The 26890-nt window shown below is 50.0% G+C and overlaps 1 protein-coding gene across 3 annotated transcripts; it reads left to right on the top strand.

Annotated features, from left to right (window-relative positions):
• Positions 1-26097, top strand: CIMAP2 (ciliary microtubule associated protein 2). 3 transcript variants are annotated; one of them, XM_059136292.1, is made up of 10 exons: positions 1-151; positions 2502-2589; positions 3079-3243; positions 3367-3489; positions 8340-8477; positions 8654-8809; positions 10265-10426; positions 11431-11556; positions 13122-13255; positions 24631-26097. In XM_059136292.1, exons 1-10 carry the CDS (start codon positions 81-83, stop codon positions 24701-24703), a joined length of 1236 nt encoding a protein of 411 aa, XP_058992275.1. In that variant the 5' UTR covers positions 1-80; the 3' UTR covers positions 24704-26097. The 3 variants fall into 3 exon arrangements, with proteins under 3 accessions (XP_058992275.1, XP_058992276.1, XP_058992277.1); XM_059136293.1 differs by having other exon boundaries at positions 3-151; positions 8654-8797; XM_059136294.1 differs by lacking the exon at positions 1-151 and adding an exon at positions 1590-1734 and having other exon boundaries at positions 8654-8797.
• Positions 26098-26890: the final 793 nt, after the last annotated feature.

Raw genomic sequence — 26890 nt, forward strand, 5'->3', positions numbered from 1 at the left:
GTGAGATACAGTTTCTGCTTCTGGACCTTTGCTAGGGCCCCTTCGAAGGGCTGGGGATGGCCTCTCATTGAGATTCTGCTATGTGCCAGGAGCATACTCAATCCTGCTCAAAGTCTGGAGGGAAACAGAGATTATTAGCTTCCTTTTATAGGTAAGAAAGTGGGGAATTGGAAAAGGAAATGAATTGTCCACATCTGCTCCGTTGGGAAGGGGTGGAGCCTGTGCTTAGATGACCAAGGGTGTGTGTCCCCCGGCCTGGCACCTCTGACCGCCAGCTCAGGGGTGCGGGGTGGGCACTGTGCCAGACATGGCCATGTGCCTGCCTGACCTGGGGCCTGAGAATCCAGTCCACAGCTATGCCAGGCATCTGGACTTCTAGTTCAGTGCTATACTGGGATGTCAAAAGGGTACCGGGTGGATCCTGAAAGGAGACACACTGTCCCGGGAGCCCAGCTCCACCATGGACTGGATGTTGGACCCCAGGCAAGTCTTGCTTTTCTCTGGCTTCTGCCCTGTCATCATCAAATGGAGTGTGGCTCTGTGCTGTGCCTCAGTCTTAGACCACTGGGAGGATCAAATGTAATCATGAGAGATGATAAGAGATGTAGCATGACCAAGGGGCACTGATCAAGGGATAAAGGAGGAAAAGGAGGAAAGGGAGCTGACCATACCCTGCTGGGGGACTCCATTCCTTTCTTTCTTTTTCTTCTTTCTTTCTTTCTTTTTTTCTTTGTTTGTTTATTTATTTGAGAGAGAGAGACCCCGAGAGGTGGGAAGGTCAGAGGGAGAAGCAGGTTCCCCACTGAGTAGGGAGCACGATGTGGGACTCCATCCTGGATCTCCAGGATCATGACCTGAGCTGAAGGCAGCCGCTTAACTGACTGAGCCACCCTGGCGCCCCTCAACTCCTTTCTTTACTAGCACTTCATACACACACTTAAGGATGAGTTTGGAATTCTCCTCCTCCAGGAAGCCTTCCCTGGCCTACCCACCTACGGGCTGGGTCTGAGGACTCCTTCTCTCATAGGGAAGGTGTGGTTACTGGTTCCCCCAATAGATTCTCAGGGCCAGGATTAGGCATCTTACACAGCATCTGCCCAGGGTGGGTGTCTGGAGGTCTGTGGGGGACAGATGAGCCCGGCCTCCATCCCTGCAAGCCTTCCCTCCCTCTCTGCAGCCCTCCATACTCTGGCTCTCCTTGTTGGTTCCCACTTTCTCCACCTTCCCTCTCCGAAGTGGAGAAGGAATGGGGATGCCTTCTTCGCCCAAGCCGAGCCCTTTCTGCAGCCCCCGGCGCCCCTATGAGCGTCCGTTAACAGTACGAGGAATTTGGGAGCCTCCCTCTAATAGGCTCCGCGGCCTGCCGGGATAAAGCAAGACATCGGAAAGGGTTCCTTCACAAATGACTCTAAGTCCCGACAAAATGGCATCCATATGAACCACCAGGAAAGCCATTAAAGCTGCAGGGCTCAGAGAAGGATCTCAGTGAAGGCGGCGCGGAAAATGTGCAGAGCGGAAGCCGAACGGCAGGGGGCGCAGACGCGCACAGAATCTCCGCCGAATCACAGGTCACAAGGCGGGGTTGCCGCGGCAGCAGTGGCCGCTGGCCCCAGCCCTAAGAGTTACCTCGCCCGGAGTCCCAGTTGAAGACCTCGCTTGGCGGGGGGAAGGGGGGACGCGGGCCATGGGCACCAAATGGTTTAGCGGGGCACCCTTCGGGGTGCAGAGCCACAGGTGGGGGCTCCCCCCGGAGGAGCGGCTGGAGTCTGGGGGAGGAGGGAGAGACGGGAGGGGGCCTGGCAGTGAGGAACGGGGGCCCGTCTTTCCAGGTCACACCGGCTGCCCTTCTGGGCCCGGGGCTCGTTCACCATCCTTAAGTGCTTTGAAAGCGTTTGGAGAGCACCTCCTGTGGGCCCTGCGCAGAAATGCCGGCAGCCCAGCGCGGGGGGGGGGGGGGGGGGGGGTGCTGTCACTCCGCCCAAGAGAAGTGGGCAGGGTTTCAGTGCAGGGGTTCCTCCCACCCCCCACATTTACGCCATCTACGTGTATCACCTACTCTGTGCGGGGCACAGTTCTAGCACTTGCGGACATAACAGCGAGCATATGGCAAAACCCGGACTCTGGGGTTGGCAGTTCTCGTCGGGAGGGGTGGTTGGAGTAGATAATAAACCAAAAGGAAAAAGGTATAAAATGTTGAGTAGTGATAGGGCTAAGGAGAGGAAGCAAGTTGGGAGGAGAAGCTGGGAGGAGCTGGCAGGTGGTGGTTGGAAGGAGAAGATGACTTTTGAGTAAAGGCCCCCAGCAGAGGGGAGGGGACCAGGCAAGGATGGTGTCCAGGGGGAGAGAAGCAGGAAGGACAGAGACCCTGGGGTCCCAGCAACCCTGCTCTTGCTCCAGCAGCCAGGTCCTCTGGGAAGCCAACACGGCCACCCCCCAGAACCCCCCACACGGGGTCTGGGGGCCAGGCCTTGGGCTCTCACTGGGCCTCTGTCCCTCCCTAGGTTTGATGTCTCTGCAGTTTACCCCAGCCAGAAGAAATTCAGCACCTTCACAGAGGCCCCATACTCCAGGCTTCATTCTTTGGACCTGGTAAGTTTGTGTAGCTTCCCTACAGCCCTACAGCCCTTCCTCTCCCCCATGCCCCCCTCCAGTGCCTTGCCATTGGGGAAGAGCTGAGTTGTGTCACTGTTGTACCTTAACACCTCTCCAATCCCCTAGCTGGGAGCATAGAGCGTGGCTCAGAGTCGGGGCCTTAGATGTGCTGATAAGCGCAGGACTGGGATGAGGACCACGTGGGTTGGGACCACAGAGCCCCGGGGGGGCATTTCCTCTTTGGCAAGAACTGGCTGCAGGCTATACCAATGATACTGCCTTTCCCCACTATAGGGGAGTGTAGGGATCAATGACAGAGGGTGTTGTGATGGTCCCGTGAGGGCCATGCCCTTCGGTGCTTGGTTGGGGACTAGGGGTAGGGGCTGCAGTGGGCTCAGCCTGTCCACCCCCAGCTCAGGGTGGCCTCTAGGAGGAGGAAGTTGCTCTGTGGACAGATTCTGTGGATGTGACTGTGCTCTGACTCAGTCCCACATAGGACCTGGGACCTACAGCTCCAAGGAGACCTGCTTTAGCAAGAAGAAGCTCAGAAGGGAGGTGGGCACAGGCTGGGCCCGGGCCCAGGAAGCCGTCCGGCTGACCCAGCTGCCCCACTTCCAGTACCAGACCATCATGAAAGAGAAGCAGCTGCAGGTGAGTCCTCCCAGGTCCTGCAGGGCTCCTCCCTTGGGGAATGCCACCACCCTCCAGACTCCTTCCTGGGAGGACCTTCCCAAGCTGAAGGTTCTCACCCTCTGCTTTCTTCTCTTGGGGCAGAAGGAGAAGCTGGGGCCCGGCTCCTACAACCTCAAAGACTTCCTGGAAGAGCTGAAGGAGAAGCCCTGCAGCACCCGGGGGCTGCTCAGCTCGGGGGAGGTTCGCTTCCGAGGATTCATTGGGGTAGGTGTTCTCATCTACTGGGGAGGGTCCGCCCCCTATGCTCCTTTCCATCTGCAGAGCACCGCAGCCTGGCTGGTGCTGGACACACCCCTCCTGGTGCCATGTCCTCCCCAGGCTCGGCCAAGCTCTCCTCTGGGTCTCCCAACCCCCCCTGTATCACAACCTTGAGTCCAAGGGCTGTCATATATCCCCGTGCCTGTCCCTCACTGGCCCAGGAGCTTCCAGCCGGCAGGAACGGGTCTGGTTCATCTCTGAGTCCCAAGCACAGAGTCCAAACATCTATATTTTAGGTGCTCCACAAACCCATCCACCTGTATGTCCTTCGGTCTAGCCAGCAAATAATGGCTGAGCACCCACTAATTGCCACGCACTCTTCTCGGGCTTGGGGACTGAGCAGTGAGGAAGACGAGTCCCCCCCGCCCCCCCGCCATGGAACTGGGGTCCTAGTGGAAGGCACAGCGGTACAGAGAAGCAAATCCTGTACAATCAGGACCATGAGGAAAATTGAGACCAGGAAGGGATACAGAGTGGGGGAGGTGCAATTTATAGGGTGGTCAGAGAAGACCTCTGGAAGGAGGTGACCTTTGAGCAAAACCTGCAGGACAGGAGCGCTGGAAATTCACGGTAGCTGCAGGAGAGAGTTTGAGGCAGCGGGAACAGCAGGTGTAGACCGGGAGTTGAACCAGCGGGCAGGAGGCCAGTGCGGCTGGAAGGAGGAGAGACGGCAGAGGAGTGAGGGCCAGGCCAGAGCGCAGGACCTTGCAGCAAGGCAGGGCTTGGGGATTGACTCTGAGCGCTGTGGCAAGACAGCGGAGGGTTTGGACAATGGAAGGGCCTCATTTACATTTTCAGAGGAGCACCCTGCTCCTGGGGGTGGGGCTCAGAGGCATCAGATGGGAGAGGTGATGGTGGTAAGGGGTGGAGCGGCATCCGTGTGGGTGGGGGCGATCATCCCATATGGGGAGAACAGAGTGGGGTCCTGGGCATGCGGGAGAAGGCAGAAGTCACACCCTCCCAGAGCAGAGTGCGTTCTGAGGTTTACTAAGTGCCCTCCTCCCCTGCCCTGATGCTCTTTGCACTGGATGCACTGGTCTCCTTCCAGCTCCGCAAATGGGCCAAGCTCTTTCAACGGGGGCTTTCCTCCTGCCATTCCCTCCACCAGAAGTGTTCTTCCTCTCCCTCTCCCTTGGTCAACCTCCCCTGCTGCCCCTCAAGTCAACCCTCCGCTGTCAGCTCCAAGGTGACTTCCTCCAGGAAGCCTCCCTGACCCCCACTAGGTGACAGATAGCTTCTTTCCTAGGAGTCCTGCTCATGGTTGTGTCTAGTGTTTCTGCTCCCCTGGACATCAGCCCCGGAGGGTGGATGACATCTGCCTGGTCGGCTCACTGTGGGACTCTCAGGCCTTAGCTGTGCCTAGCACTCAGTGGGCACATAGTAGGTATTTGTAGACTGAATAAGTGCAGGCCTGTCTGCTAAGTACAAGGTGTCCCAAAACATTCTCAGTGTTTGCAAACCTTCCAGGTGAGGCCCAGGAGGCTCCAAGAGGATAGATAAGCCTTTTGCCTTAGGCAAGCAGGAAATACCCATCCCCAAAGCCAGGCCCTTTCTCTCTGCCTTACCTAGGTGAAGCCTGGAAACTATAGCTCTTTGTATCTTAGGCACAGAGGCTGTTCACGGCTGCCCCGAGGCATTTCAAACTGAGTCATTACCTTCAAGTCTAAAGTAGTAACAATTGACAGGTATGCCACGTGCCAGGTGCTGTCCTAAGCACCTGAGTGTACCAATTAGCCTAATCCTCACAACACCCCTGTGAGGTCAACCCTGTCATTATCTCCGGTTTGCAGATGAGAAAAAGAGCCCAGAGAGCTAAAGTAACCGTCCAAGGTCACAGAGCTATGAGTGGTACAAGCAGGATTTGGATCCAAGGGCGACCGCACATAAGCAGTGTACTTGACACCTAGGTGGGTTCACTGGGATTTTGTTCCTTGGTGGCCCCTTGGTGACAGTCTTGGCCAGAGCCCTGCCCAGATGGTGACAGAGAAATAAGCCTGATGCTTCCTACCTGTGTCTCCAGCCCCCAACCCCAGGGCATCTGTGAGTGTTGGCTGAGTGAGGGTGAAATGTCCCACTGCCTGGCCCTCGCTTCCAGCTGGTTCTTCTCCTACTTTGTCACCCTATCTGCTCCTGCAGTAACCTCTCCCTGGCCCTGTGGGATTTCTCTGAGCCACTCTCCTGGGCTCAGGGCTGGACAGCAAGCTCAAGGGGGTGGCCCTGCTCTGGTGGGTACAGAAGGCAATCCCTTGGGAAGCTCATGTCCAAGGCCCATTTTCTGTCTTCTTGCTGTGAGACCTGGGCTGGGAGCCTGGTGGCCTCCTCTGGGTTACAGCTGTCCCCTGTCCAGAATGCTGAGCCCTCCATGGGTCCAGCTGGAAAAAAATAAAAAATAAAAAAAAAATAAAAAGCTGTGCCAATTCCTACATTCCCACACACCTCCCCCAGAATTAATCACTCCTTCCTGGGTCCCCAAAGTGCTGACAACCAAACATTCCAGTCAAAATTGTGGACTTTCAGGGTGTCTGGGTGGCCCAGCTGGTTAAGTGTCTGCCTTCAGCTCAGGTCATGATCCTAGGGTGTTGGGACAAACCCCACATCGGGCTCCCTGCTCAGTGGGGAGCCTACTTCTCCCTCTGCCTCTCCCCCTGCTTGTGTTCTATCTTTCTTTCTCTCTCTGTCAAATAAATAATAAAATCTTAAAAAAAAAAAAGAAAAAGAAAAAGAAAAAGAAAATCATGGACTTTCACATCAGCTCAGGTGTGTTACTCCACCTTGAAACCTGAAGGGTTGAAGTAGAGATGAGCCCAGGGCTCTGGGCTGGGCGCTGTCCATGGACTCCAAGCACAGCAGTCACTCTCTGTTGTAACTGCTGCTGCTGCTTCTTTTTTAAGATGTTATTTATTCATCTGAGAGAAAAAGAGCACAGAAGCAGGGAAGAGGGGTATAAGCAGAGGGAGAAGCTGACTTCCCACCCCATAACGCAGGACTCAATCCCTGGGATCATGACCTGAGACAAAGGCAGATGACTGAGCTACCCAGGCACCCCTATTGTAACAGGCGCTTCTAAGGTCACCTCGAAGGTGCCCCCGGGCTCGTGGCGCTCCTGACCCTGGAGCTTACACAGGGCCTTGGGAATCAGCTCAGGAAGAGATTAGATTTTGCAGCTGGAAGCTTAACCACTGCTCCTTTCTGGAGGTAGGACCTTGGACTTGAGGTCTGACTCTCTGAACTGTTTCTCCATCTGTTAATTGCGGATGGTGCTGATTTGCTCTCATTGGGTCACCTCCAGGCCCAACGTGCTGAGACTTCTGAGGCACCTCACACACCACGCAAGGACCCAGCTTCCTCCCTGGCTGGAAGGAAGCACACCTGCAAACCCCGGGCCCTGGAAGGAGGCAACGTGTTGTCCTGTCCTCTGAGGGCAAACAGATCCCCAGCAGGGCTCCCTGCCTCCTCCATCCTGTCCTGTGGGGTTGCTTCCCCAGGCTGGTTCCGGTGGGCAGTCGACCGGGCTGAGCCATCTGTGGGGCGGCAGCGACCTCGTGTGGCTGAGAGAAGCAGCGCAGCAGCAAACGTTCCAGGTCTCTCTACAAGGACCACCTCCCCACACCAACCCACCCACCCACCTGCACTGCAGGGGACCTCCCCTCACCCCACCTACAGAAACCATAGTTCCAACCCTGGCAGTGGAAGCTCCAAATACTCACTCCAGCCGCAATTCTCCGTCTCTCCTTTCCCCTCAAACTCTCCTCCTGACCCCCAAGACAGGCATCCCACCCTGACTTAGGTTTTGATGCCCAGTATGGGCTGAGCGCTGTGCAGGAGATTTTATAGACATCATTTAAAATTTCCTCCTCATTGTCCTGGAAGAAAAACATTACTATCTCCATGATACAATGGTGGACCCTGAAGCTTAGAAGGACGAAGGGGTATGTCCAAGGTCATTCAGCTGTGGAGCAGCAGAATCAGGATTCAAACCCAGGACCCCAGACCCTTCCAGGTCACGGCATCGTTCATAGCACAGTGAGAACCCCATTCATGCAAATGCAGGGCTATAAAATGGGGTGTAACAGATGGTATTTCTAAGACCACCGAAGCCTGCGACTGTCTGGGGTGATAGGGAAGGAAGGCTTCATTCCCAGGAGAGAAGACATTTGAGTTGGGTTTGCAGAATTAGACTTTTCTTTTCTTTTCTTTTTTTAAGATTTATTTATCTGAGAGAAGGAGAGAGATCCGGCACACACGCCTGTGAGCGGGATGGGGGGCGCAGAGGGAGTGGGAGAGGGGAAGCAGACTCCCCGCTGAGCGAGGAGCCCTTCCCTAGGGCTCAATCTCCTAGCAGAGGGAGATCATGACCTGAGCCAAAGCCAAAAGTTGGACGCTCAACTGACTGAGCTGCCCAGGTGCTCCAGAATTAGAATTTTCTGAGGCCAAGAAGGCAGGGAGGGCATTTTGGGGGGTGGTAACAGCACAAGCGAACACAGGCAAGGAGGTTGGCAGAATGGTATTTGGTGAGCTGCAAGGAGCCCCTCTGGCAGGAGTGTGTGATGGAGGAAGGCAGCGGCATGAAACGAGTTGACCAGGCCAGTGGGGCCTCCGGGAAGAGCTTGAACTTGGGACTGAAGGTTCGAGCAGTGGTGGAACTGTTGAGACCGAGCACGCTGTGTGTTGGGGTGTGGTTAACACACAGAGGCCCTGAACATCCCGTTCCCCTCCGAGGGGCTTCCCTTCCTCAGACATACTCCGCATGAGCAGAGGGATGGATGACCTTTCTGTCCCTCCCTCCCCCCTGACAGAACTACTATCCAGGGCCCGGAAATTATGGGGTGAAGGGTAACCCATACACAAAGCTGGAGGAGAAGTCCTGCAGCCGCTCTCACTCTGAGGCCCACCCGTGCCGGATGACCCACAGGATACCCCCCATGGCTCAACAGGTACCCCCCCCTCACCTGGCCTGGCCTGGCCTGCATTTCTGCACAGTCCTGGACCAGAGGGGGCACGGAGAGGACTCCTAGGGCAGATGGGGAAACTGAGCCCCCGTGGAGGAGGGGGTGGGAAGGGCCTGCTTCAGTGGTTCTCCTGGGGGACTGCCATCTGTGCTCTGTTCTAGGGGAGTGGTCTGGCACCAGGCACCTACTCTTTCAAAAGTGGCATTGAGGCGTACCTGGCAAAATCTGTGGGCACCCGAGGCTTCTACGACATATTCTCCGGTGACCGCAGCAAGCCGCAGCCTTACGGGCATTTCTCGGTGCAGGTGTGTACCCGGGTGAGGCGTGGAGCAGGTGTTCCCCGCCGGTGTGGCCAGCTTCACTCCCCACACTGGGAGCACGACCAGTCTGTGCGCTCCCCACTCTGTGGGGTGCACCGGGGCACCCTGTGTTGGGTGAGGAAGTGGGGTGTCCGTGCCTCTGGGAAGGAGAAGAGCTGGGGTCTGAATGCCAGCACGTCTATCTGGCTTACCTGCATGGACCGCAGAGGAGGCACAGAGGGTCACAGTGCCAGGGCTGGATGCCACAGGGCCCCCGACGGCACAGGTGTGGGTGCCTGGCTATTTTGGAAGCATTTTCCAGGTGTCACAGGCCCAGCTCCCAGCAGTGCTGCTAACGAGCCAGAGACCTGGACCGGGAGGGCCGGGAAACTGAGGTCGGATTTTAACTCGAAGCCCATCTTTCCCGCCCCCATCACGCTGGTCGTGTGATCCTTGGCATGGCGTTTTGCTTTCTTCCTGTTCGTGGTGACTGGAGTTCAGTCTCTGTCCCCCGGCCCGCTCATTTTGTCTCCACTCGCTGTGCGAGTTTAGGGGCAGGTCAGAGTCACGGGCGTGACCGCTGCTGTGGCACTTCAAGTGGAAAAGGACACACAATCATGAGTAAACACCTCACAGAGCGTTGGCAGGTGGTGACGAGGGGTTGCTGGTGGTGAAACATTGACACGCTTCGGACTGATGGGCGACTTGCCACAGAATAAGCCCTCCACACTCGGCTCCTCGCCAGGGCCCCCCGCATGCCCCCACGGCAAGCTACCGATGTGGTCCCCTCCAGCACAGCAGCGGTCGTGGGAAAGAATATGTTTTATTATCTAAAGAATAATAAACTTTAATTTTTGGAGCATTTTTAGGTGCACAGCCTACTTGAGCAGCAAACCCAGAGTTCCTATACCTCCTTGGTGTCCCCTCCCTGCCCGGCCTCCTACACTGGCCACCTCCCGCCCCAGGGTGACAGATGTGGTACGATATACTGACATTTTATCACCCGAAGCCCATAGTCCTCCTGAGGAGTCAGTCTGAGGATTGTGTTTTCTACAGGTTTGGAGAAAAGTGTCCATCATGGTAGTGTCCTACAGAGTAGATCACAGCCTGAAAAACCTGCTGTGTTACCCCATCATGCTGGTTTTTAGATATTTGGACCACTGCTCCTGCTGAGAACAAGATGCCGGCCGTAAAGCCATTGAACTGAGCACAAAAGTGAAGAAATGTGCAAACAGATGCTGGTTACGTTGTCCGGGGTGCACGGATATGGAGGTTGTGAGACTCACTTGGCCCCTGGCCAGGGCTGCATCTCTGCCCCACCCCCAGCTTGGGGACATGGGGAGGCAGGATAGACTGTGATGCCTCCTTATGTGGCCACTTGCTTTTTTCTGCTGCTGAGGGTCCAGAGAGAGGGCTCAGATTTTCCTGGCCTAACAGACACCTTTTTTTTTTCTTTTTCTTTCTGTTTCCCAGAAAAGAAAGCCCAGGGAACTGATGAATTTTACGAGCTTCGTGGAAGAACTTAACTCACCTCACAATAAGAAGCATGGGGTTTTTTCGAAAATTTCTCGCAACCCGGAAACCCCTACAGAAAGGATTTACTGGGCCACCCTTAGCCAGTGCCCCCGAAAACTAGTCAGTGTCCCCCCCGCATGACCTTACTTCCTTCTTCTCTTGGGAGGGGGCTCTCCTGCGGGGCCAGCATGGGATGGGGCTGGCTATTTCAGGGGAAGGGTTAGCCTTGGGTATCAGACCCATGTTGTTTCCAGTCCTGGTCTTGCCTGTCTTGTCACTCTGAGTAAGAACCCCCTACTCTCTGAGGCTCAGTTTACTCGCTTGTCCTCTGAGCATACCCAGGTGGGTTGAGAGAGGTGAAGGCCTGGAGCTGGCGGCGTTGGGCTTGGACCCCCCCCCCCAAAGTGCCCCTGGAAAGAAGCTGAAAGAACATGGGGCAGAGCATAGTGTGAATAAGGGGTCTACCCTGACAGGGGACTGCCCCCCTGCTCCCTCCAAGGGAATGGGGCACTCCTTTCTGGGGGTGGGGTGGCCGGTGACCTGGATAGGCCCCCCAGGCAGGACCTGTCCCCCAGAGAGAAGGAGTAGGGCCCAGAGGAATAAAAAGGGTGCCACCATTTCCTGAATGCCTGCTCTGGGCCAGGCATCTTCCAGCACCCCAAAGTAGGAGTTAGCATTTGCATTTCAGAAAAGGAAACTGAGGCCCCAGAGATGGGGAGGGATTTGCCCAGGCTCCCCCAGCAAGTATGAGAAGAAGCCAGCTCCTCTAGCTCCAAATCTGTGTGGATCTCACTTCCCAGGCTGGAAACACCTGGGGCCCTCCCAGGCCTGTGGGCCCTTGGGAACCCTGAAAGAGGGGTCAGGCTGAGGGTGGGGTTAGAGTGGGTGGCATGGGTTATGAGGGCTCCACAGGGCTCCAGTGGACATCCTCCACAGGGCATCCTCACAGAGGATGAGTGAGTTGGAAGGTAGTTGGATAAACCCCTCCCACCCCTGTTTTTGGCTCAAGGCCCAGGGCTGCCAGCTCAGCATGAGGTCAGCCGCCCAGAGCCCTCACCTGCCCCCGGCCCCAGGCTGACACCGCCAGACCCCTCCAGCTTTCTGCCCCCATTCCTTACCCCTAGGCCACGTCTGGTCCCGGTTCATGGCTTCCTCCAAAGACAGAATGTAAACGGGTCAACCAGCCACCGTTCCTGTTCTCTTCCAAGCGGATGGGCATAAAGGCCTGCCAGATGGTTTTGGGAAGCTGGGTGAGTGGGTCTGGAGTGGGAGTTACATGGTGATGGGCAGGGAACTCCCTCCTGTCTCTACAGGCAGCCCCAAGCCCTCCTTGCTTTTAGGAACACAGGCTCTATGTGAGCCCAAACGCACTTCTTTCTCCCGAAGGGACCAACACCGATTCCCACTGTCTTACTTCTCTAAGGCAATGGTTTCCAGACTTGAGTGGGTATTAGCATCCCCTTGGAGGGCTTGTTAAAACTCAGATTGCTGGGTGTCCCGCCAGAGAGTCTAACTTGGTAGCCTGTAGTAGAGCCTGGGTGTCTGCATTTCTAACACGTTCCCAGGTGATGCTGCTGCCGCTGCTGCTCCCGGGATCACACTTTGAGAACTGTTGCCCTAAGGGACGTCACCCCACAGCCATCCCATTCTCTGATTTTCTCAGGGAACTGCTCCCTCCATTCTCTTTGTATTTGTCTCGGGGCCTCTGGGGCAGTTAGCTCCCTTCTCATGCTTGGTGAAGCAAGGTCCCCTTCGGTCGCCGACCCCCTCCCCAGAGGCAGCCATCCCCACGTGTGTGATGTAACCTTTTGTTAGTGTTCTTGTAAAAACGGCTAAGCTCTCGGGTTGCGTGTACGTGCCTTCTTCATTTACACAAATGGCACTGGGCATTGAGCTCATTCTGTTTCTTACTCCTGCCCTTCAGTCTTTAAGTGCACCTTTAATTGGGTTCTAATAGTCACACAGAGAGGGGCATGAATCCTAAGTGAACGGCTCCATGAACGGCTCCATGAACAGCCACAGAACGGACTCACCTGTCTCTTTCCATGATGCCTTCCACCACCTCCCCTCGCACCCCTATACCTCTACACCCCCCTTCCCATGATGCTCCCGCTGCCTCCCCTCGCACCCCGACTCCACCCCACCTGCTCACCCCGCTGGAGTGCTGGCTTGGCCGCCACTGTGCCCACACCCTGTCGCCCTGCTTGATTCTCAGGAGGACCCGCTAGTCAGCTCTCTGCAAGCTTCTGTTTTCTCACCCCAAGCTGGCACCTCCTGCAGAGGAGAGGGTCTTTGCTTGGGGACCCAAGAAAAGGTATTTAGATAAGAGCCAGATGCTGCTACCGTGGGGCTGGCCACTCCAGAGTGGGAGGGGTAAGGTGAGATGCACCATCTGAGGCGGGAGGCATGCCACTGGGACCTTGCTGCCAACCAGACTGGCCTGTCCCCTGTGGGTAGCACCTCAGACCCTGTCTGGCTCCTGTCATCTCCCAGGCCACTGTTGGCACAGTGGCTCCGCAGGTGCTGGGGTTCCTGGTCCGCCATTGTCCCGCCCTTCCTGGTGACTCTGGGTAGGTGGCTTCTCTCTGAAAGTCTTTGTTGGCGCCTCTTGATTATATCAGCGACTGTTCCCAAATGAGGTCACATGCTGAGATACGAGGGGTTAGGACTTCTGCACATCTCTTTGGAAGACACAGTTCAAGCCCTAACAGGTGGAATAGGGAGCAGTGTGGTGGTGGGGGGGAGGGGCTGAGTTCAAGTCTCCAGGCCAGGCCTTGGGCTTGCTAATGTCCTGCCATTCTCTCCCTCCGTGCAGAACCCTGTCGGTGTGGGTCGCTACCTCAACATCTGGCTGGCAGAGACCAAGGACCATCGACAGCGATATCGATCCCTATTCCTGGATGGATCCAAGCGCTACCCCTCAGACCCAGCCAGGGACAGGCTCCTACAGTGAGTGCTCCTGGAGCTCTGGCAGAGGGGCAAGGGCTTACTCTGGGGCGGGCTGGGGTTCCCCTCTTCTCTCCCTACCACCAGCTTGTGCTTGCTTCCCATGGGAACACAACTATACAGCCCCTGGGGCCCGCCCGACAGCGAAGCAGTGGAGAGGGTTCAGACTGCCGCCTGTGCTGCCTACTGGCTGTGTGAGGTGGGGCCCATCCATTGACCTCTCTGAGCCTCCTTTCCTTCAACTGTGATGAGCAGAGGACTGTGGGGCCCCCAAACGAGAGGCTCTGTCTAGAGCTCCTGCTAAGGAAAAGAGGCTCAATGCTAACGCCTCCACCCACAACCCCCACCGTCTCAGTGCGGCCTTGGCTGGCTTCCCCACGCAGAATCTCAGTTTCTTGGTGTTCGTGATGGGGTTGCTAAAACTGGTTTCAGGGAGCTGTTGTGAAGCCTAAGGAGAAAAGGTGCCTGAGATGCCACGGCTAAGTACAAAGCAGCTTGTAAATGCGAGCTGCTCCATATTTTATTGACCCAAGAGGCCATCAGGTTCAATGTAATCTCCATTTCAGAATGTTCAAGTGTGAATAAACATGCACTCTAGATCATTCTGCTGTTGGAAAATCCGTGAGGGCATGAGGACCGGATTGCTTGGGGAAAGCCCAGCTTTTAACCGCTTATTTTTAGCAGTAGTGCTGTTGTGTGTTTGTTCTTGATTTATGCCCTTGTTTTGCGGAGGGGCGGGGAGAGCTTTAAGAAAAAAATTTTCCTACCTGTACAACTGATTAACAGTTTGCTTGGAAACAAGATGTTAGGTTGGAAATATTTTTCCTCCAGAATTTTGAAGACTTTGTTCCATTGCCTTTGAGAATTCAAGCGTGGTGAAAATTCCTTTGCCATTCTGGTTTTCTGTCCTTTGAATGTGTCTTCCTCTCTAGAAGCTTTTAGGATCTTCTCTTTGTCCTTTGTGTGCTGAAATTTAGTCTTAAATAATCCTAATGTGAGTTTGTTTTCACCTACAGTTGTGGGTACTTAGTGGGTTCCTTCCATCTGGGACAATTTTCTGGGAAAATCACTTGCATTTGTGTCTTTGGTGATTTCCTCCCCTCTGCTTTGTCTCCCTTCTTTTAGATGAAGGTTAATTATCCTGGTTTGATGTTTTAGCTTTCTTATCTTTTATTTTTTCCTCTTATTTCCCATCTCTGCCTTTTCCATCCTACTCTTTGGTAAATTTCCCTTGTCCTTATCTTTGAACCCTGCTATTGCCTTTTAAAATTTTGGCTTCATATTTTATAGTCTGCAAGAGCTCTTGAATGTTGTAGATTGCTTTCTTTTCTTTTCTCTTTTCTTTTCCTAGCCCCCCAGAGCATTGTCTTATATGCCATATGTTCTTTTATCTGAAGATAACAATGACAATTTCCCTTCAATTTACTTTTGTCCCCCACATGCCCTGTGGTTCTTCCAAGTTCCTTATTTCTTTGATCTATGTTGTTCGTGTTGAAGAAGACTAACCAGGAGAGCACTGTTGAAGAGCACTAACCAGGGCTGGCGGGGCTTGTCAGTTGGTGGCTTCACCTGGAGTGAGTAGATGACGGGGGTCTGATCCTTCTTTTGGAAGACCCTCCATGTCGGTATTCCTAGGTGCTTTCTGTGGGACAGTTCAGCTTCTCTAGAAAAGGATCCTACATCCTGGGGAGGGTAAATGTGGTTGCTGGTATTTAAGGGAGGAGGCAGGGGGATCTGAAGCAGGGTATGGATTTCTACCTCCTTCCTCTATTCTGATGACAGTGCCTGTCTGCCTAGCTTCCACTGTGCCCAGCCTCCCCCTCTGGAGTCACTATGCATACCAAACCTCCAGTCTTCTACTGGGTGGGCGAGGAATGGTGTATGTATGTGTCTAACTTTCCCTATGTTTTCAGCCATTGGTCTTGCTTTTTGGTGCCTCCGATTCCTGGGTCTCTCTGGAGTTTGTGGTAGGAACTGGCAGGTTTCTCACCGGCTCCCCCTCTTCTAAGCAGCTTGCTCCATTTTCCAAAAAAAACATGTCACACTCCTGGTCCCCTGATATTAGTCTCCTTTTCTCATTTGTCTATCTTTAAAACACTCCTTTCTAGTCCTTTCAGGAGACTGAAGAAGGAGCAGAGGGAGTAGAGATAAATGCATGTATTCATCTGCCTTGTTTACTTGAAAATCAAATGGAACACTGTGAGTGTGCAAAAGCACTTTCTTCCTCTTTCTAGCCAATGTGGTTGGGTCTATTTTATGGGTGTTCAATCAGGACCAGAGAGGGAAATATCTTGCCCAAGGTCACACAGCTGGTGAACTATAGAGTGGGTACCCGTATCTTATCTTTTTTTTCAGGGCAGGGCCCTTCCCATCACACATGCCCACGTGAAGATTTGGGGGTTCCTGCAGGGCCCCTCCTCCCTGGCCACCCTGTCAGCAAAGCTCCAGTCTATATACTGTTTGTTCAGCAAACGCCTGCAGGGAAGCGAAGGAGGCCCCATCCCCATTAGACCCTCAGCTTTCTTCCCTGAACATCTGCCTTCCTTGTGGGTCTGAACTTCCCTTTCACCACTGTGATCATATCCAGGACTCAGTCTTGTGAGGTTATAGGACTTCCTTTGTAACCTGGTTTAGAATTCTGTCTGCTGCTTAGCTGTGTGACCTAGGACATGTTACATGGAGACAGACTTTGCTCTGAAAAATGAGAGTGAATGAAACAACCCACTTCATAGAGTCTGCTTTGAGGACAGAAGGAGATGATGCTTGAAAAGGTCCTCTGCCTGGGGATTCTGGTTGGTAGGTGTGTGGCAAGACCTAGCTTCCTTGTCCCTTAGCAGCTGCTATGACTGGGCAGAATTCTGTGTTTTAGTTATATAAGGGTTGAGTTCTTTAGAGAGCCTTAGAGCGCACATCAACCAGGAGAAGAAACGACAGCAATTTAACTCACCCTCTGCTGTCAAAGAAGGAAAAGTATTAAGAAGGAAATTTGACAGGGATGGGGGAGATATGGGAGGGCACTTGGGTCCTGAGGGAAGTTGGGGGCTTTTAAAGATGAGGCCAAACTACTAAATATGATAGTAAAATGCTAAAGGCTTCTCATGAAGTCAAGAACGAAACAGGGATGCTTGTGTCACCAGCATTGTTCAACACTGGTGTGGAGGTTCCAGGAAATGCAGTAAGACAAGAAAAACAAATAGGAAATAAAACTCTTAAGGAAGAGCAAATCATCACAATTTATAATGTGCTTACCTAAAACAATCCAGGAGGGCTCATTTTAAAACTGTAAAGGTGAAGAATTTCCTCTGATACTGTGGCCATAACTAATAGAAAACATAATTGAGAAAAAGGGAAGGATCTCATTCTTTGTAGCAGCACCATTGATAAAATGCATTGGGATGAACTTAATAAGGTGTAGTTAAGGCATACATGAAGAAAAATATAAACCTTTGCTAAAAGATGTCAGAAAAGGCTTGAATAACTGGAAGGAATACCATGTTCATGGATGGAAAGATTCGATATTGGAAAAAATAGTAATTCTCCCACTGATGTACTTATTTAATGTTATTTTAGCATATTTCAAGGGGCTAGTAGATGGAACTTGATACATTTATTATAAACTTTATCTGAAAGATGAAATACATATGAATATTAAAAATAGAAGTATAATGAACCTATTAAAATATATTTCCATATGCATAGACAACACGCTCTGGAGAACTAGACCCCAAACTGTTGCTCATGGTTACCTCTGGAGTGTTATTAGGGTCTTTTGCATTCTACTTTGTTTGTTTTATTTCTGAGATGTTTGGATTTTTCAGGAAAAACATATAACATTTTTATAATCAGAAAAAAAATAAGGCAAATAAAGGACAAGTGCTCTTGAGACAGATTACACACATTGTATGTTCTCCATTTAGACCCAACTCCAGCCGAGAGTCACCCTTTGTTTTTCAGATCTCAGTTTTCCCATCTGTAAAATGGGAATGATTTATACCTGACAGGGACATAGTCAAAGTCTATGAATGTTACTGAAGGGAAGTCAACCAGCAGATCCCTGTGGGTGTCTAATTGTCAGGCTGGGACACGATTTGCCTTGGGGCTCTGGTTTGACATTGTCCCTGTAACCCTGACCCACTTGGGCTCTTTCCTGGGTCAGGAGAACTGTGTCACAAGGCATAGTAGGGAGGTCATAGGTGGGAAAATGATTCCCGGATAAGCTCTTTCATGGATTCATTTGAAAAGCCTGCTCTGTGCTTAGTTCCATCCTGGGTATGTCTGAGCTGCTGATTGTTTTCAGGTGACTAGAAATGTTCTCTCATTCACTCACTGACTTTTTCATTCTCTAATTTCATATTTTAATTTCTAATTGCTCTTTTTTGTTTTCTGAATGTTTTAGTAATGTCATTCTCTTATTTCATGGATACAGTGCTCATACTCTCAAGATATTGTTGATTAAGACAAGTTTGCCTGACTATTGTCTCCTTTTACCAAGTGCTTTTTTTCCCTACCTGTATATTTATTTTGGCCTCAATATTCCATATCAGAGGTTTTTCTCAAATGTCTGGTATTTCTTGGCTGTGCATTCACATCTAACTAAAAATCCAACTGAAAGCTCTGGTTGATTATGGACTGCACATGGGATGACCAAACTGAGTGTTTTCACTGTTTTCAATGTCAGTTTTGTGAGATGTTTTGTCTTTTACTTTGGTGGAAGAAAACTCTTCTGGAGGTCTTGGCTACCAGAGCTCTAAGTGGAGAAGAGCCTAGAGGTCATATTTAGGGACTGAACTTCCATTTGTTTCCATTTTAAATATGGTACCTATGAGATCACCTGTGCCTGGTGTCATCCTGTACAAAGAACATCTCTGTCTCCAAAGAATCAATTCTCCAATCTTCATTCATGGAAAGCACTCATCTGGCTGCAGAGAGTGGGGAGAGAAACTAGTACTCCACAGACTCTCTATGAGTAGCTTGGGTTTGGTTCTGCTTTCTCTCTTACTTCCAGAGGTACCTGGTGCTGCCAATTTGTCAGCCTCTGGAGTGAGGGAATTCCTAAATTTATCTTCTATTGGCTTAGAGTTTAGCTTTCCTGGGTCTGCTAGCTTAGTTATCGCTCTTCCATCAGTTTTTTAACTTCCAATTTTTTTTTTTTACCACCTGTTTCTTCTATTGTTTTTGTCCCTGTGAGTATGTACTTTAAAAGCTTTTATTCCTTTACTCTTGTTTTAGTGGGATTTCACAAGGGAGATAAGTTAATGTATGCATTCAGCTCACTTAAAGAGTGGTAGAACTTCTGAGTTTCAAAGATAAAATAAAAGTCTTTAAAAGAAAAGTTTTGTATCACCTCTAAAAAGACAAATAACCTACAACTTAAATAAAAGACAACCAGACATGTTTTGGGCTTCTCTTCTGACACATGGATAGAAAACACTGTGCATGGAGTTCTCTATATAAGCAAACTGTCATTCATGTGTAAGGCAAATAGAGATGCACAAGGATTTAGGAAATATACAAATGGCAAAGGAATTAGCATGGAGAGCTCAAAGAAAGGGGAAGACAAAATATGTAAGAATAGATCTGGTTATGAGATACCAGATAAATGTAACCCATAAAGAAAGAAAAAGTGGTAATACAAATACCAAGCAAAGTAGAATTCAAGGCAGAAATATTAAATGGGACAAAACTGGGTATTTCATCATTATAAACCATGAAAGCCAAGAAGAAGTTATAATAACTGAACCTTTACAACCCCAAAATAACAGTGACAGACTCCCACAATCTTAATGAGAGTTCTGAAGAGACTTGTTTGAGGATTTGACAGATAGGCTATATAAATAATTATTTGGAGGATTTGAAATCTAATTTTACTCCATCTAATTTTCAGATACTCATGGAATATGTATAAAAGTCAATCGTCTAAGAAAATCTTGTTAAAAATGTCTAAGTTTAAAACATCCTACATAGAAAATTTGAGGTCACTTTTTCTAAACATAGTACAATAAAACAAGATGTTAACAATAAAAGGATAGTCCCCTAAACCAAGTATTTGGAAATTAGGAAGTACACTTCTCAATAGTTCTCGGGTCTAAGAGAGAGTCAAGTTTGAAATTACACACTCTTGGGGCTCCTGGGTGGCTTAGTTGGTTAAGTCTCTGCTTTCAGCTCAGATCATGATCTCAGGATCCTGGGATTGAGCCCCACATTGGGCTCTCTGCTCGGTGGGGAGCCTGCTTCCCCCCCACTCTCTCTCTCTCTCTCTGCCTGCCTCTCTGCCTACTTGTGATATCTCTGTCAAATCTTTTTTAAAAATAAAAAAAGGAATTACACACCCTTTAGAAATTAATTATAATTAAAACCCTATATCCAGTTGGAGCAAAATTTAAACTTTAATTGCTTGTGATATTGAACAAGAAAGATTGAGAGCAAAAGAAGCAAAAGAAGTCATTTGACTCTAGAAGTTTAAAAAAAAATCAAAACACATAAAAATAAAGCCAGAGTCAAGAATGAGCGAGAAGGAAGGGAGACGGGGAGAATGGAGGCATTCTCACTGGATCCTCACTAAGTCGAGTGCTGACTTGCTCTTGTTGACCCCTACCTGTGGCCCCTGCGTGCTGGTTGTGATGACATGCGCCCGTTGGGGGAGACGCATGCAAAGTCCATGGGCTGTGGAGCCATAGAAGACAAAGGGTCAATGTCAGTGCCATCTTCCCTGCTGTATGCATGAGTTAGTGAGGCTTGGAGAGGAAGTGACCACCATGGATAGGCAGGGAAGAAGCAGTGCCCCGACTCTGACCCTGGGCTTCAGCCTCTCCTCCTGGGCCTGGTTTTTGAAGGAGGCCACCGATGGCAGAACACGTCCTCAAACACTTTGCTGTCTCCAGTCCAGGCGAGGAAGGGTGTGTGTGAGAGAGTTGCGAAATCTCTTCCTGGGATGTGGAGTGACAGCTAATCTGTGTCACCTCTCACCCTCTGCCCTCTATTCATCCTCAACCCCTATTCATCCTCTACAACTCTGCTTAAGTACAAAGCCTTTCCTGATTTGTCTGGTTAGTGACTATCCTCAATCTCCTATGATCCCCAGGTTGAGGGGCTTTTCCCCATTATGCTGTAATTACTTACTCGCATGCTGTGGTCCCTACCGGATATAGCTTCCAGATTCAGCTTCTTGATTCTGGGGCTCTGGTGTCTCACTGGCCTGCACAGAAGGTGCTCAAGGAGTATTTGTAAAAGGGGGAGTCGGGGCATTAACTGGGGAGATGGTCCGGAGTCTGGTTGACTCCATGAAAGGAACATGTGGGAAATTTCCAGTTTGATTTGGCAGTAGATTATTTTTCCTTTTTAAGCTTTTTTGCCTGACATTTTTTTTTATCATGAAAAACTAAAAACATACAGAAAAAAATGCAAAGGACTTTTCCCATGTATATCTACATACCTACCACTTAGATTATATCACTAACGTTTTGCTTTTCTTGCTTTATGACCTTTCTTTCTGCCTATCTGTCCTTCTGTCCATCTGTCAGTCACTTTATAATTTGATAACATGTCAAGTAGATGGCAGACATCAATACATTTCCTCCTAAATACTTCAGCATGCATACTACCTTTTTAGGATTTTAAACTAAAGCCATAGTCCTTGCTCAGAAATCTGAAGTTGAAATCCTAAATATCCATTCTTTGTAATAATAATAATGATAATTATTCTTGGAGCATGTTTATGACATACAAAGTGATTTCATAGGCATTTGCTACATAGGATGACTTTAAAAGGGAGATCTCACTCTCAATGTTTTCCAGTTGAGATGACTGAAATTTGGAGCGAGAGTTCCTAAAAAGTCGCTGCCAGTCAATGGCGTTCATGCACGCTGTCCTCAGAGGCTCACTGCGCAGTTGCCGCATGCCAGCCCCATCCTGACTGCTGGGACAGGGCAGAAGAGAACCAGGCAGCAGCTCTGCCCCACAATGGTGCTCAGCTTCATGCAGAAGACACTCCCCCTTCCTATAGTGATAGGGCAGTTGAGAAGGAGGATCGGGGCAAGAGGACCCAGGACTTCCGTCTCCGAACCCAGATACTTCCCTTGCTCTTTCCCCATGGTCTTCTGGAGGATGAGATGAGGGGGGGCGGCTCTTCTGACCCAGGAAGGCTAAGCCAGAGAATGCCTTTACTGTCTCCCTGTGATCCCATCTGCCCCCCAACAGGTCAGTTTCCTTTGATTTCCCGGGCCTTTGTATATGCTGCTTTGGTGGGAGATTTAGGAGTTTGGACTGGAAGAGGAAACCCTTAGGAAGCTCAGCACAGACTCCCCTCCCTCCACAATTCCACCACACATTTACTCTGGAAGGATGGTGACTGCTGTAGACACAACATGGCACAAAGGAAATATGGGGTCTTAAGCTCCAAAGGAAGGCAGAGAAGAGAGGAGGTCATATTTTTACCCTTCCATCTTCCATCTGTCTTTCCTCCTTCCTTCCGTCCTCCCTTATTTTTGGCAGAAGTGGGTGGGGATAGAGGCTTTAGCTTACTTCCAGGCTGATGGGCAAGGAAGAAGCAGGTGTTTCAGTTGCAAGGAAGTGGAACCCACCTCTTGTTCAGGCCGGAGGGGCAGTTTCCCAAGTGCAGAAAAAGGTTGACCTTGGATGAAGGCAGGAGGTGGGAAAGGCATAGAGGTGGATGAGCTGGTTAAAAGTAAGCCAACAATTTCTAGGAGGCAGGGGTTTTTGCTCAGAAAGTCCTAGGCACATGGGGCAGAGGGGAGGAATTGATTTAGAATCAGGTCCATGACAGAGGGCTCGATAAGATGCTGTGCGAGCATGGTGTGCAGAGAGAGGAGCCACAGTCTGCATGGGAAGATGGCGGTGTCCCAGACTGCTGGCCTGGGCATGGACAGATGACAAGCCTGGCCAGCTGGGGGTGGCTGAGCAGTGGGAGGGTGGGGCACAGCAGAGGCTATGGCAAGAGATGGAACGAGATGGATAGGCACAGCGGGATTGCGGCGTTCTAATGCAGGAGTTTGCAAAGAGATACCTGTGATTCAAGCAGCCCACAAGCCATCCTCAGAGTGCTGTCCACATAGAAGGAGATCTTTGGAAAGGGCCACTGGGAAGATGTAATACTGGGGTGGGACTAGGCTTTGCTTCTTCGTGTCTGAAATGAAGGGACCTTAAGGGGTGATGATACTTTGTTGTAGACCCTAAAAAAATGGGCTCTGGGTCAGGGGAGGAGATGGGTCTGTTGGTTGGCTGGGGCTGGCTGGTCTGGGATGGTCTTGGATGGGACAACTAGATGCTCTTCCACAGGGACTCACCCCTCAGCAGTCTAGCCCGGGCTGGTTCTCGCTGAAGAGGCAGAGTTTTGAGAGAGGACGTGTTCAAGGCCTGTGGCAGCCTAGGCTCAGAGTAACACATCCTGACTTCTTCCATATTCTGTTGGCCTAGGCAAGCTGTAAGTCCAGCCCAGATTCAAGGGCAAGGGGAAGCTGACTCTACCTCTGGTTGGGGAAACTGCCGAGTCACAATGCAAAGGGCTACGATACATGGAGAAGTGGAGACTGGGATCCCTTTCGCCTTCTGTCTACGCCAGGAGCCGAACAGGACTGCATCTCCAGCCCAGCTGGTCCCGGCCGTGTTCTTTCCAGGAGGGCTCACTTTTTTCAGGGAGGAGAACATGTTTAGGACAGAGAGAAGAGCCGGAGCAAAGGACAGGAAGCAAAAAAGCTCAGGACATCTGGAAAAGACGAGATGGTTCATTTTGGATGATGCGTGGAGTGTGTACAGGCAGAACAGCCGAGAAGAGGGCAGATGGGACTGGCTAGGTCAGTCCTCAGGGACTTGGAATGCACAGCTAAGCTGCTTGGACTTTATCCTGCCTGCAAAGAGCCACAGGAGGATTTCTTTAAAAGTCAGATTTACAATAGTATAACCGCGTACAGTAAAATTCACCCTTTATAGGAATATAATTCCGTGAGTTTTGACAAATGCCTGTGATCATGTAATGACCAAGGTGGGCGAGATGTAGAATATTACCGTCACCCCGAAGGGCTTCCTTGTGCCGTTCGTAGTCAATCTCCTCCCCAACCCCAGCCTCTGGCAACTACTACCAGGACTCCTTTCCTGGAGTTTTGCCTTTTCCAGAATGTTGTGTAAGTGGAATTGTGCCATAGGTTCACACTTGTGTATCTTTTCTTTTGTTTTACGTGGCGCTCTTGGAGTTCACCCGTGTAGTTGCGTGTAGCAGTAGTTCCCTTTGAATGCGGAGTTGTGTTCCACTGTATGGACGTACCGCAGGTGTTTTGTTTTGTTTTGTTAATACATTTCCAAGGTGAGGGCCATCTGGATTATTTCTAGTTTGGGCCATTTTGAATGAAACTGCTCCAAACAGTCACATGCTGGTCTTTGTGTAGACACCTGCTTTGGTTTCTTTTTGGCAAATATCTACCATAGTGTGTCAAGGTCAGGTGGTATGTATAACTTTATAAGAAACTGATAAACTGTTTCCCGAAGTGGCTGTACTCTTCTGTACCCCTGTCAGCCGTGTGTGTGGGCTCTCTTTGCTTTATACCCTTGTCAGTTTACATGGAAGTCAGACAATAAACAAACACACAAATGTATATCACGCAATGGCTGCTAAATGCAGTCAGAAACACAAAGCAAAGGGTTCTTGAAATGCCATCTTCCAGATGGCTCTTGGGATGGAGCCAGAGTCTCCAGGGGTTCCCTTTGGAGGAAAGAATCAGAACAGTGCAAGGGACACTAGACTGAGGTTAGGGGCTCTGGGCTGGAATTCTGGCCCTGATTCTGGCCACCATGGTAACCTCAGGCCAGTTCTTGCCTCTCTCAGATCCTCAGTTTCCCTCAGTCTCCCTCTCAGGGTGAGCTAGACGATCTTTCTTTTTTTTTTTTTTTAAGGTTTTATTTATTTACTTGACAGAGAGAAAGCACAAGCATGGGGAGAGGCAGGCAGAGGGAGAGGGAGAGGGAGAAGCAGGTCTCTGCTGAGTTGGGAGCCTGATGTGGGGCTTGATCCCAAGATCCTGGGATCATGGCCTGAACCGAAGGCAGATGCTTAACCTACTGAGCCACCCAGGTGCCCCTAGATGATCTTTCAAGTGCTAGAATTTTGTACTTGAAGTTCTTATAAACCAAATTAGAGGCTCTGATGAACCAAAGTAGGTGCAAAGGAAAGGAAATCTCCTTTTTTAGAATCAGGCTGTTTTGTTGCCGGAGGTCAGCCATTTTGTCCTCTTACCCATAGAGGATCTCTTGGGAAGCACAGCCAGCAGGTACCTGTTCCTCGCACCCCCCAACCCCGAGTGCCTCTCCAGGGATGGGGGCTCAGTCCTTCCAAGGGACCAGTTTCATTTTCTCTTTCTGTCTTTTTAAAGGGAAAGGATCACACCTTTTACTAAGGGGAGGTGCCCTCCAACAGTGGATTACAATTCAGATCCTACTCCTTAAAGCTGCATATGAAGGACAGCCTGTGGTGACCAGAGGGCCCGAAGGCCTGAAGACAAATTTGGGATGGGAGGTAGAAGTGGGAATCAGGAGGGTGGGGAAGGTCTTAGAGAAAGGACCCATGGGAATGCCTGGGAGAGGAGAGGGATACGGTGGGATCACTTTTGCTGGCGACATCCACCTGGAGGTCATGATGTCTGCTAGGACAGCTGGGGCCACTTATCTTTTGATAAGGAAGATCAACTATCTTTAGAATTCAGATTCGCCAGTGGCACAAACATGGGAGCAGATGGACTAATGGAACTTCTTCTATTCTAAAGCCAAATTGCTTGACTCCCTGATCATTAAAATCCAAAAAGAGGCAGAAAAGTGTAACATATGTCAGAAGACAGCTGTAGGCCCCATCTCCATCCAGGATGCTTCTGGAAGCCCAGCAGGGCCTAACACTATTATGAGGAGGTTACTGGCCCCCAGGCCATGTGCAGCCATTGGATGCAATCAGTTTCATCCTTGGAGTTGGGGCTTGTGGGCACACAGGTCTAGCCCAAAAAGATGGGTCTGTGGGGTTGGTCACAATGTCCCGAGCTACTTCCTTCACTGTTTTTTGTTGGTAAGAGATTGTGTAAGGTGGCAGGATTGTGTTGTCCCTAGACATAAAGGAGGCTGGGACACCACAGCCTCAGCCCCAAAACTCCAATAATGGTGAAAAATACTCTTCAGAGCGTGCGTGCCTTATGAAAAGCGTTACTTTCTCACTCATGGCAAAATGACTGTTTTAGAGGAAGTAAAACTGTCTTTATTGTCAGACATGTCGCTTATGTGAAAAAAACTCCTGTGAATCCTCAAAAAAGCTGATAAGCCAAAACAGGTCCAAACTAGATCTAATAAATCAGCTTAGCAAATTTTCAGGAAATAAGATCAAAATATCAAAATCAGATGTTTCTATATATTAGTGATAATAAAAATTGAAAATCTAAAATACCACTTATGATAGCAAAACTAGGAAATATTTAGGTGTAAATTTTTTTAATTAAATATATTTATTTATTTATTTGGCAGACAGAGATCACAAGTAGGCTGAGAGGCAGGAGAGAGAGAGGGAAGCAGACTCCCTGCTGAGCAGAGAGACTGATGTGGGGCTCGATCCCAGGACCCTGGGATCATGACCTGAGCTGAAGGCAGAGGCTTAACCCACTGAGCCACCCAGGTGCCCCTTATTTAGGTGTAAATTTGAAAAAAGATGTACAAGATGTTTACACTGAAAACTACAAAATACTGCAGAGATACATTAAAGAAAACTTGAAGGAGAGGTATACCACACCCAGGATCAAAAGACTCAGTGTTGCTAAGATATCAGTTCCCCCCAAATCTGTAAGCTCAGTGCAATATCAATCAAAACCCCCATAATTGTGTGTTTTTTTTTAAAAGATTTTATTTATTTATTTATTTGACAGACAGAGATCTCAAGTAGACAGAGAAGCAGGCAGAGAGAGAGGAGTAAGCAGGCTCCCCGCTGAGCAGAGAGCCCAATGCGGGACTCAATCCCAGGACCCTGAGATCATGACCCGAGCGGAAGGCAGAGGCTTTACCCACTGAGCCACCCAGGCGCCCCAGCCAGTAAATGTTTTTAAGTCGACAAACTGATCCTAAAACACAAGGAAATATAAAAGACATAAAATAGCCAAAACAGGAACAAAGCTGGAGGAATAGCATTACTTTATTCCACAGCATGAAACTGATGTCAAGAGCCGCAGATTAGAGGAAGAGAATAGAAACGGTAGAAACAGACGCACAGAAAATCAGAAACTGATTTTCAACAAAGTTTCATTGGAAAAAGAATAATCCTTCAACAGATAGTGCTAGAATTATTGAACATTAGTATGCAAAAAAATGAACTGTGACCAATGACTCAAATCATACAAAAATTAACTCAAAATGAGCCATAACCCAAAACATAAAACCTAAATTAAGAAAGCTTAGGAGGAAAATCTTTGGACTTTGGATCAGGCAGCAATTTCTTAGATATCAATATAACTATTTGCTATATTCTATAGATCATGCTTCGGTATGGTATGAACAAATCATTAAATTCTTTTTCATTTTTCGTTAAATTCTTAAATTGGACTTAATTACAATGGAAAAGTCCTGTTTTTTCAAAGACACTATTAAAAGAATGGAAAGACAAGCCAT

This window comes from Mustela lutreola, chromosome 10, assembly GCF_030435805.1.
Source record: "Mustela lutreola isolate mMusLut2 chromosome 10, mMusLut2.pri, whole genome shotgun sequence".
Lineage (NCBI taxonomy): Eukaryota > Metazoa > Chordata > Mammalia > Carnivora > Mustelidae > Mustela > Mustela lutreola.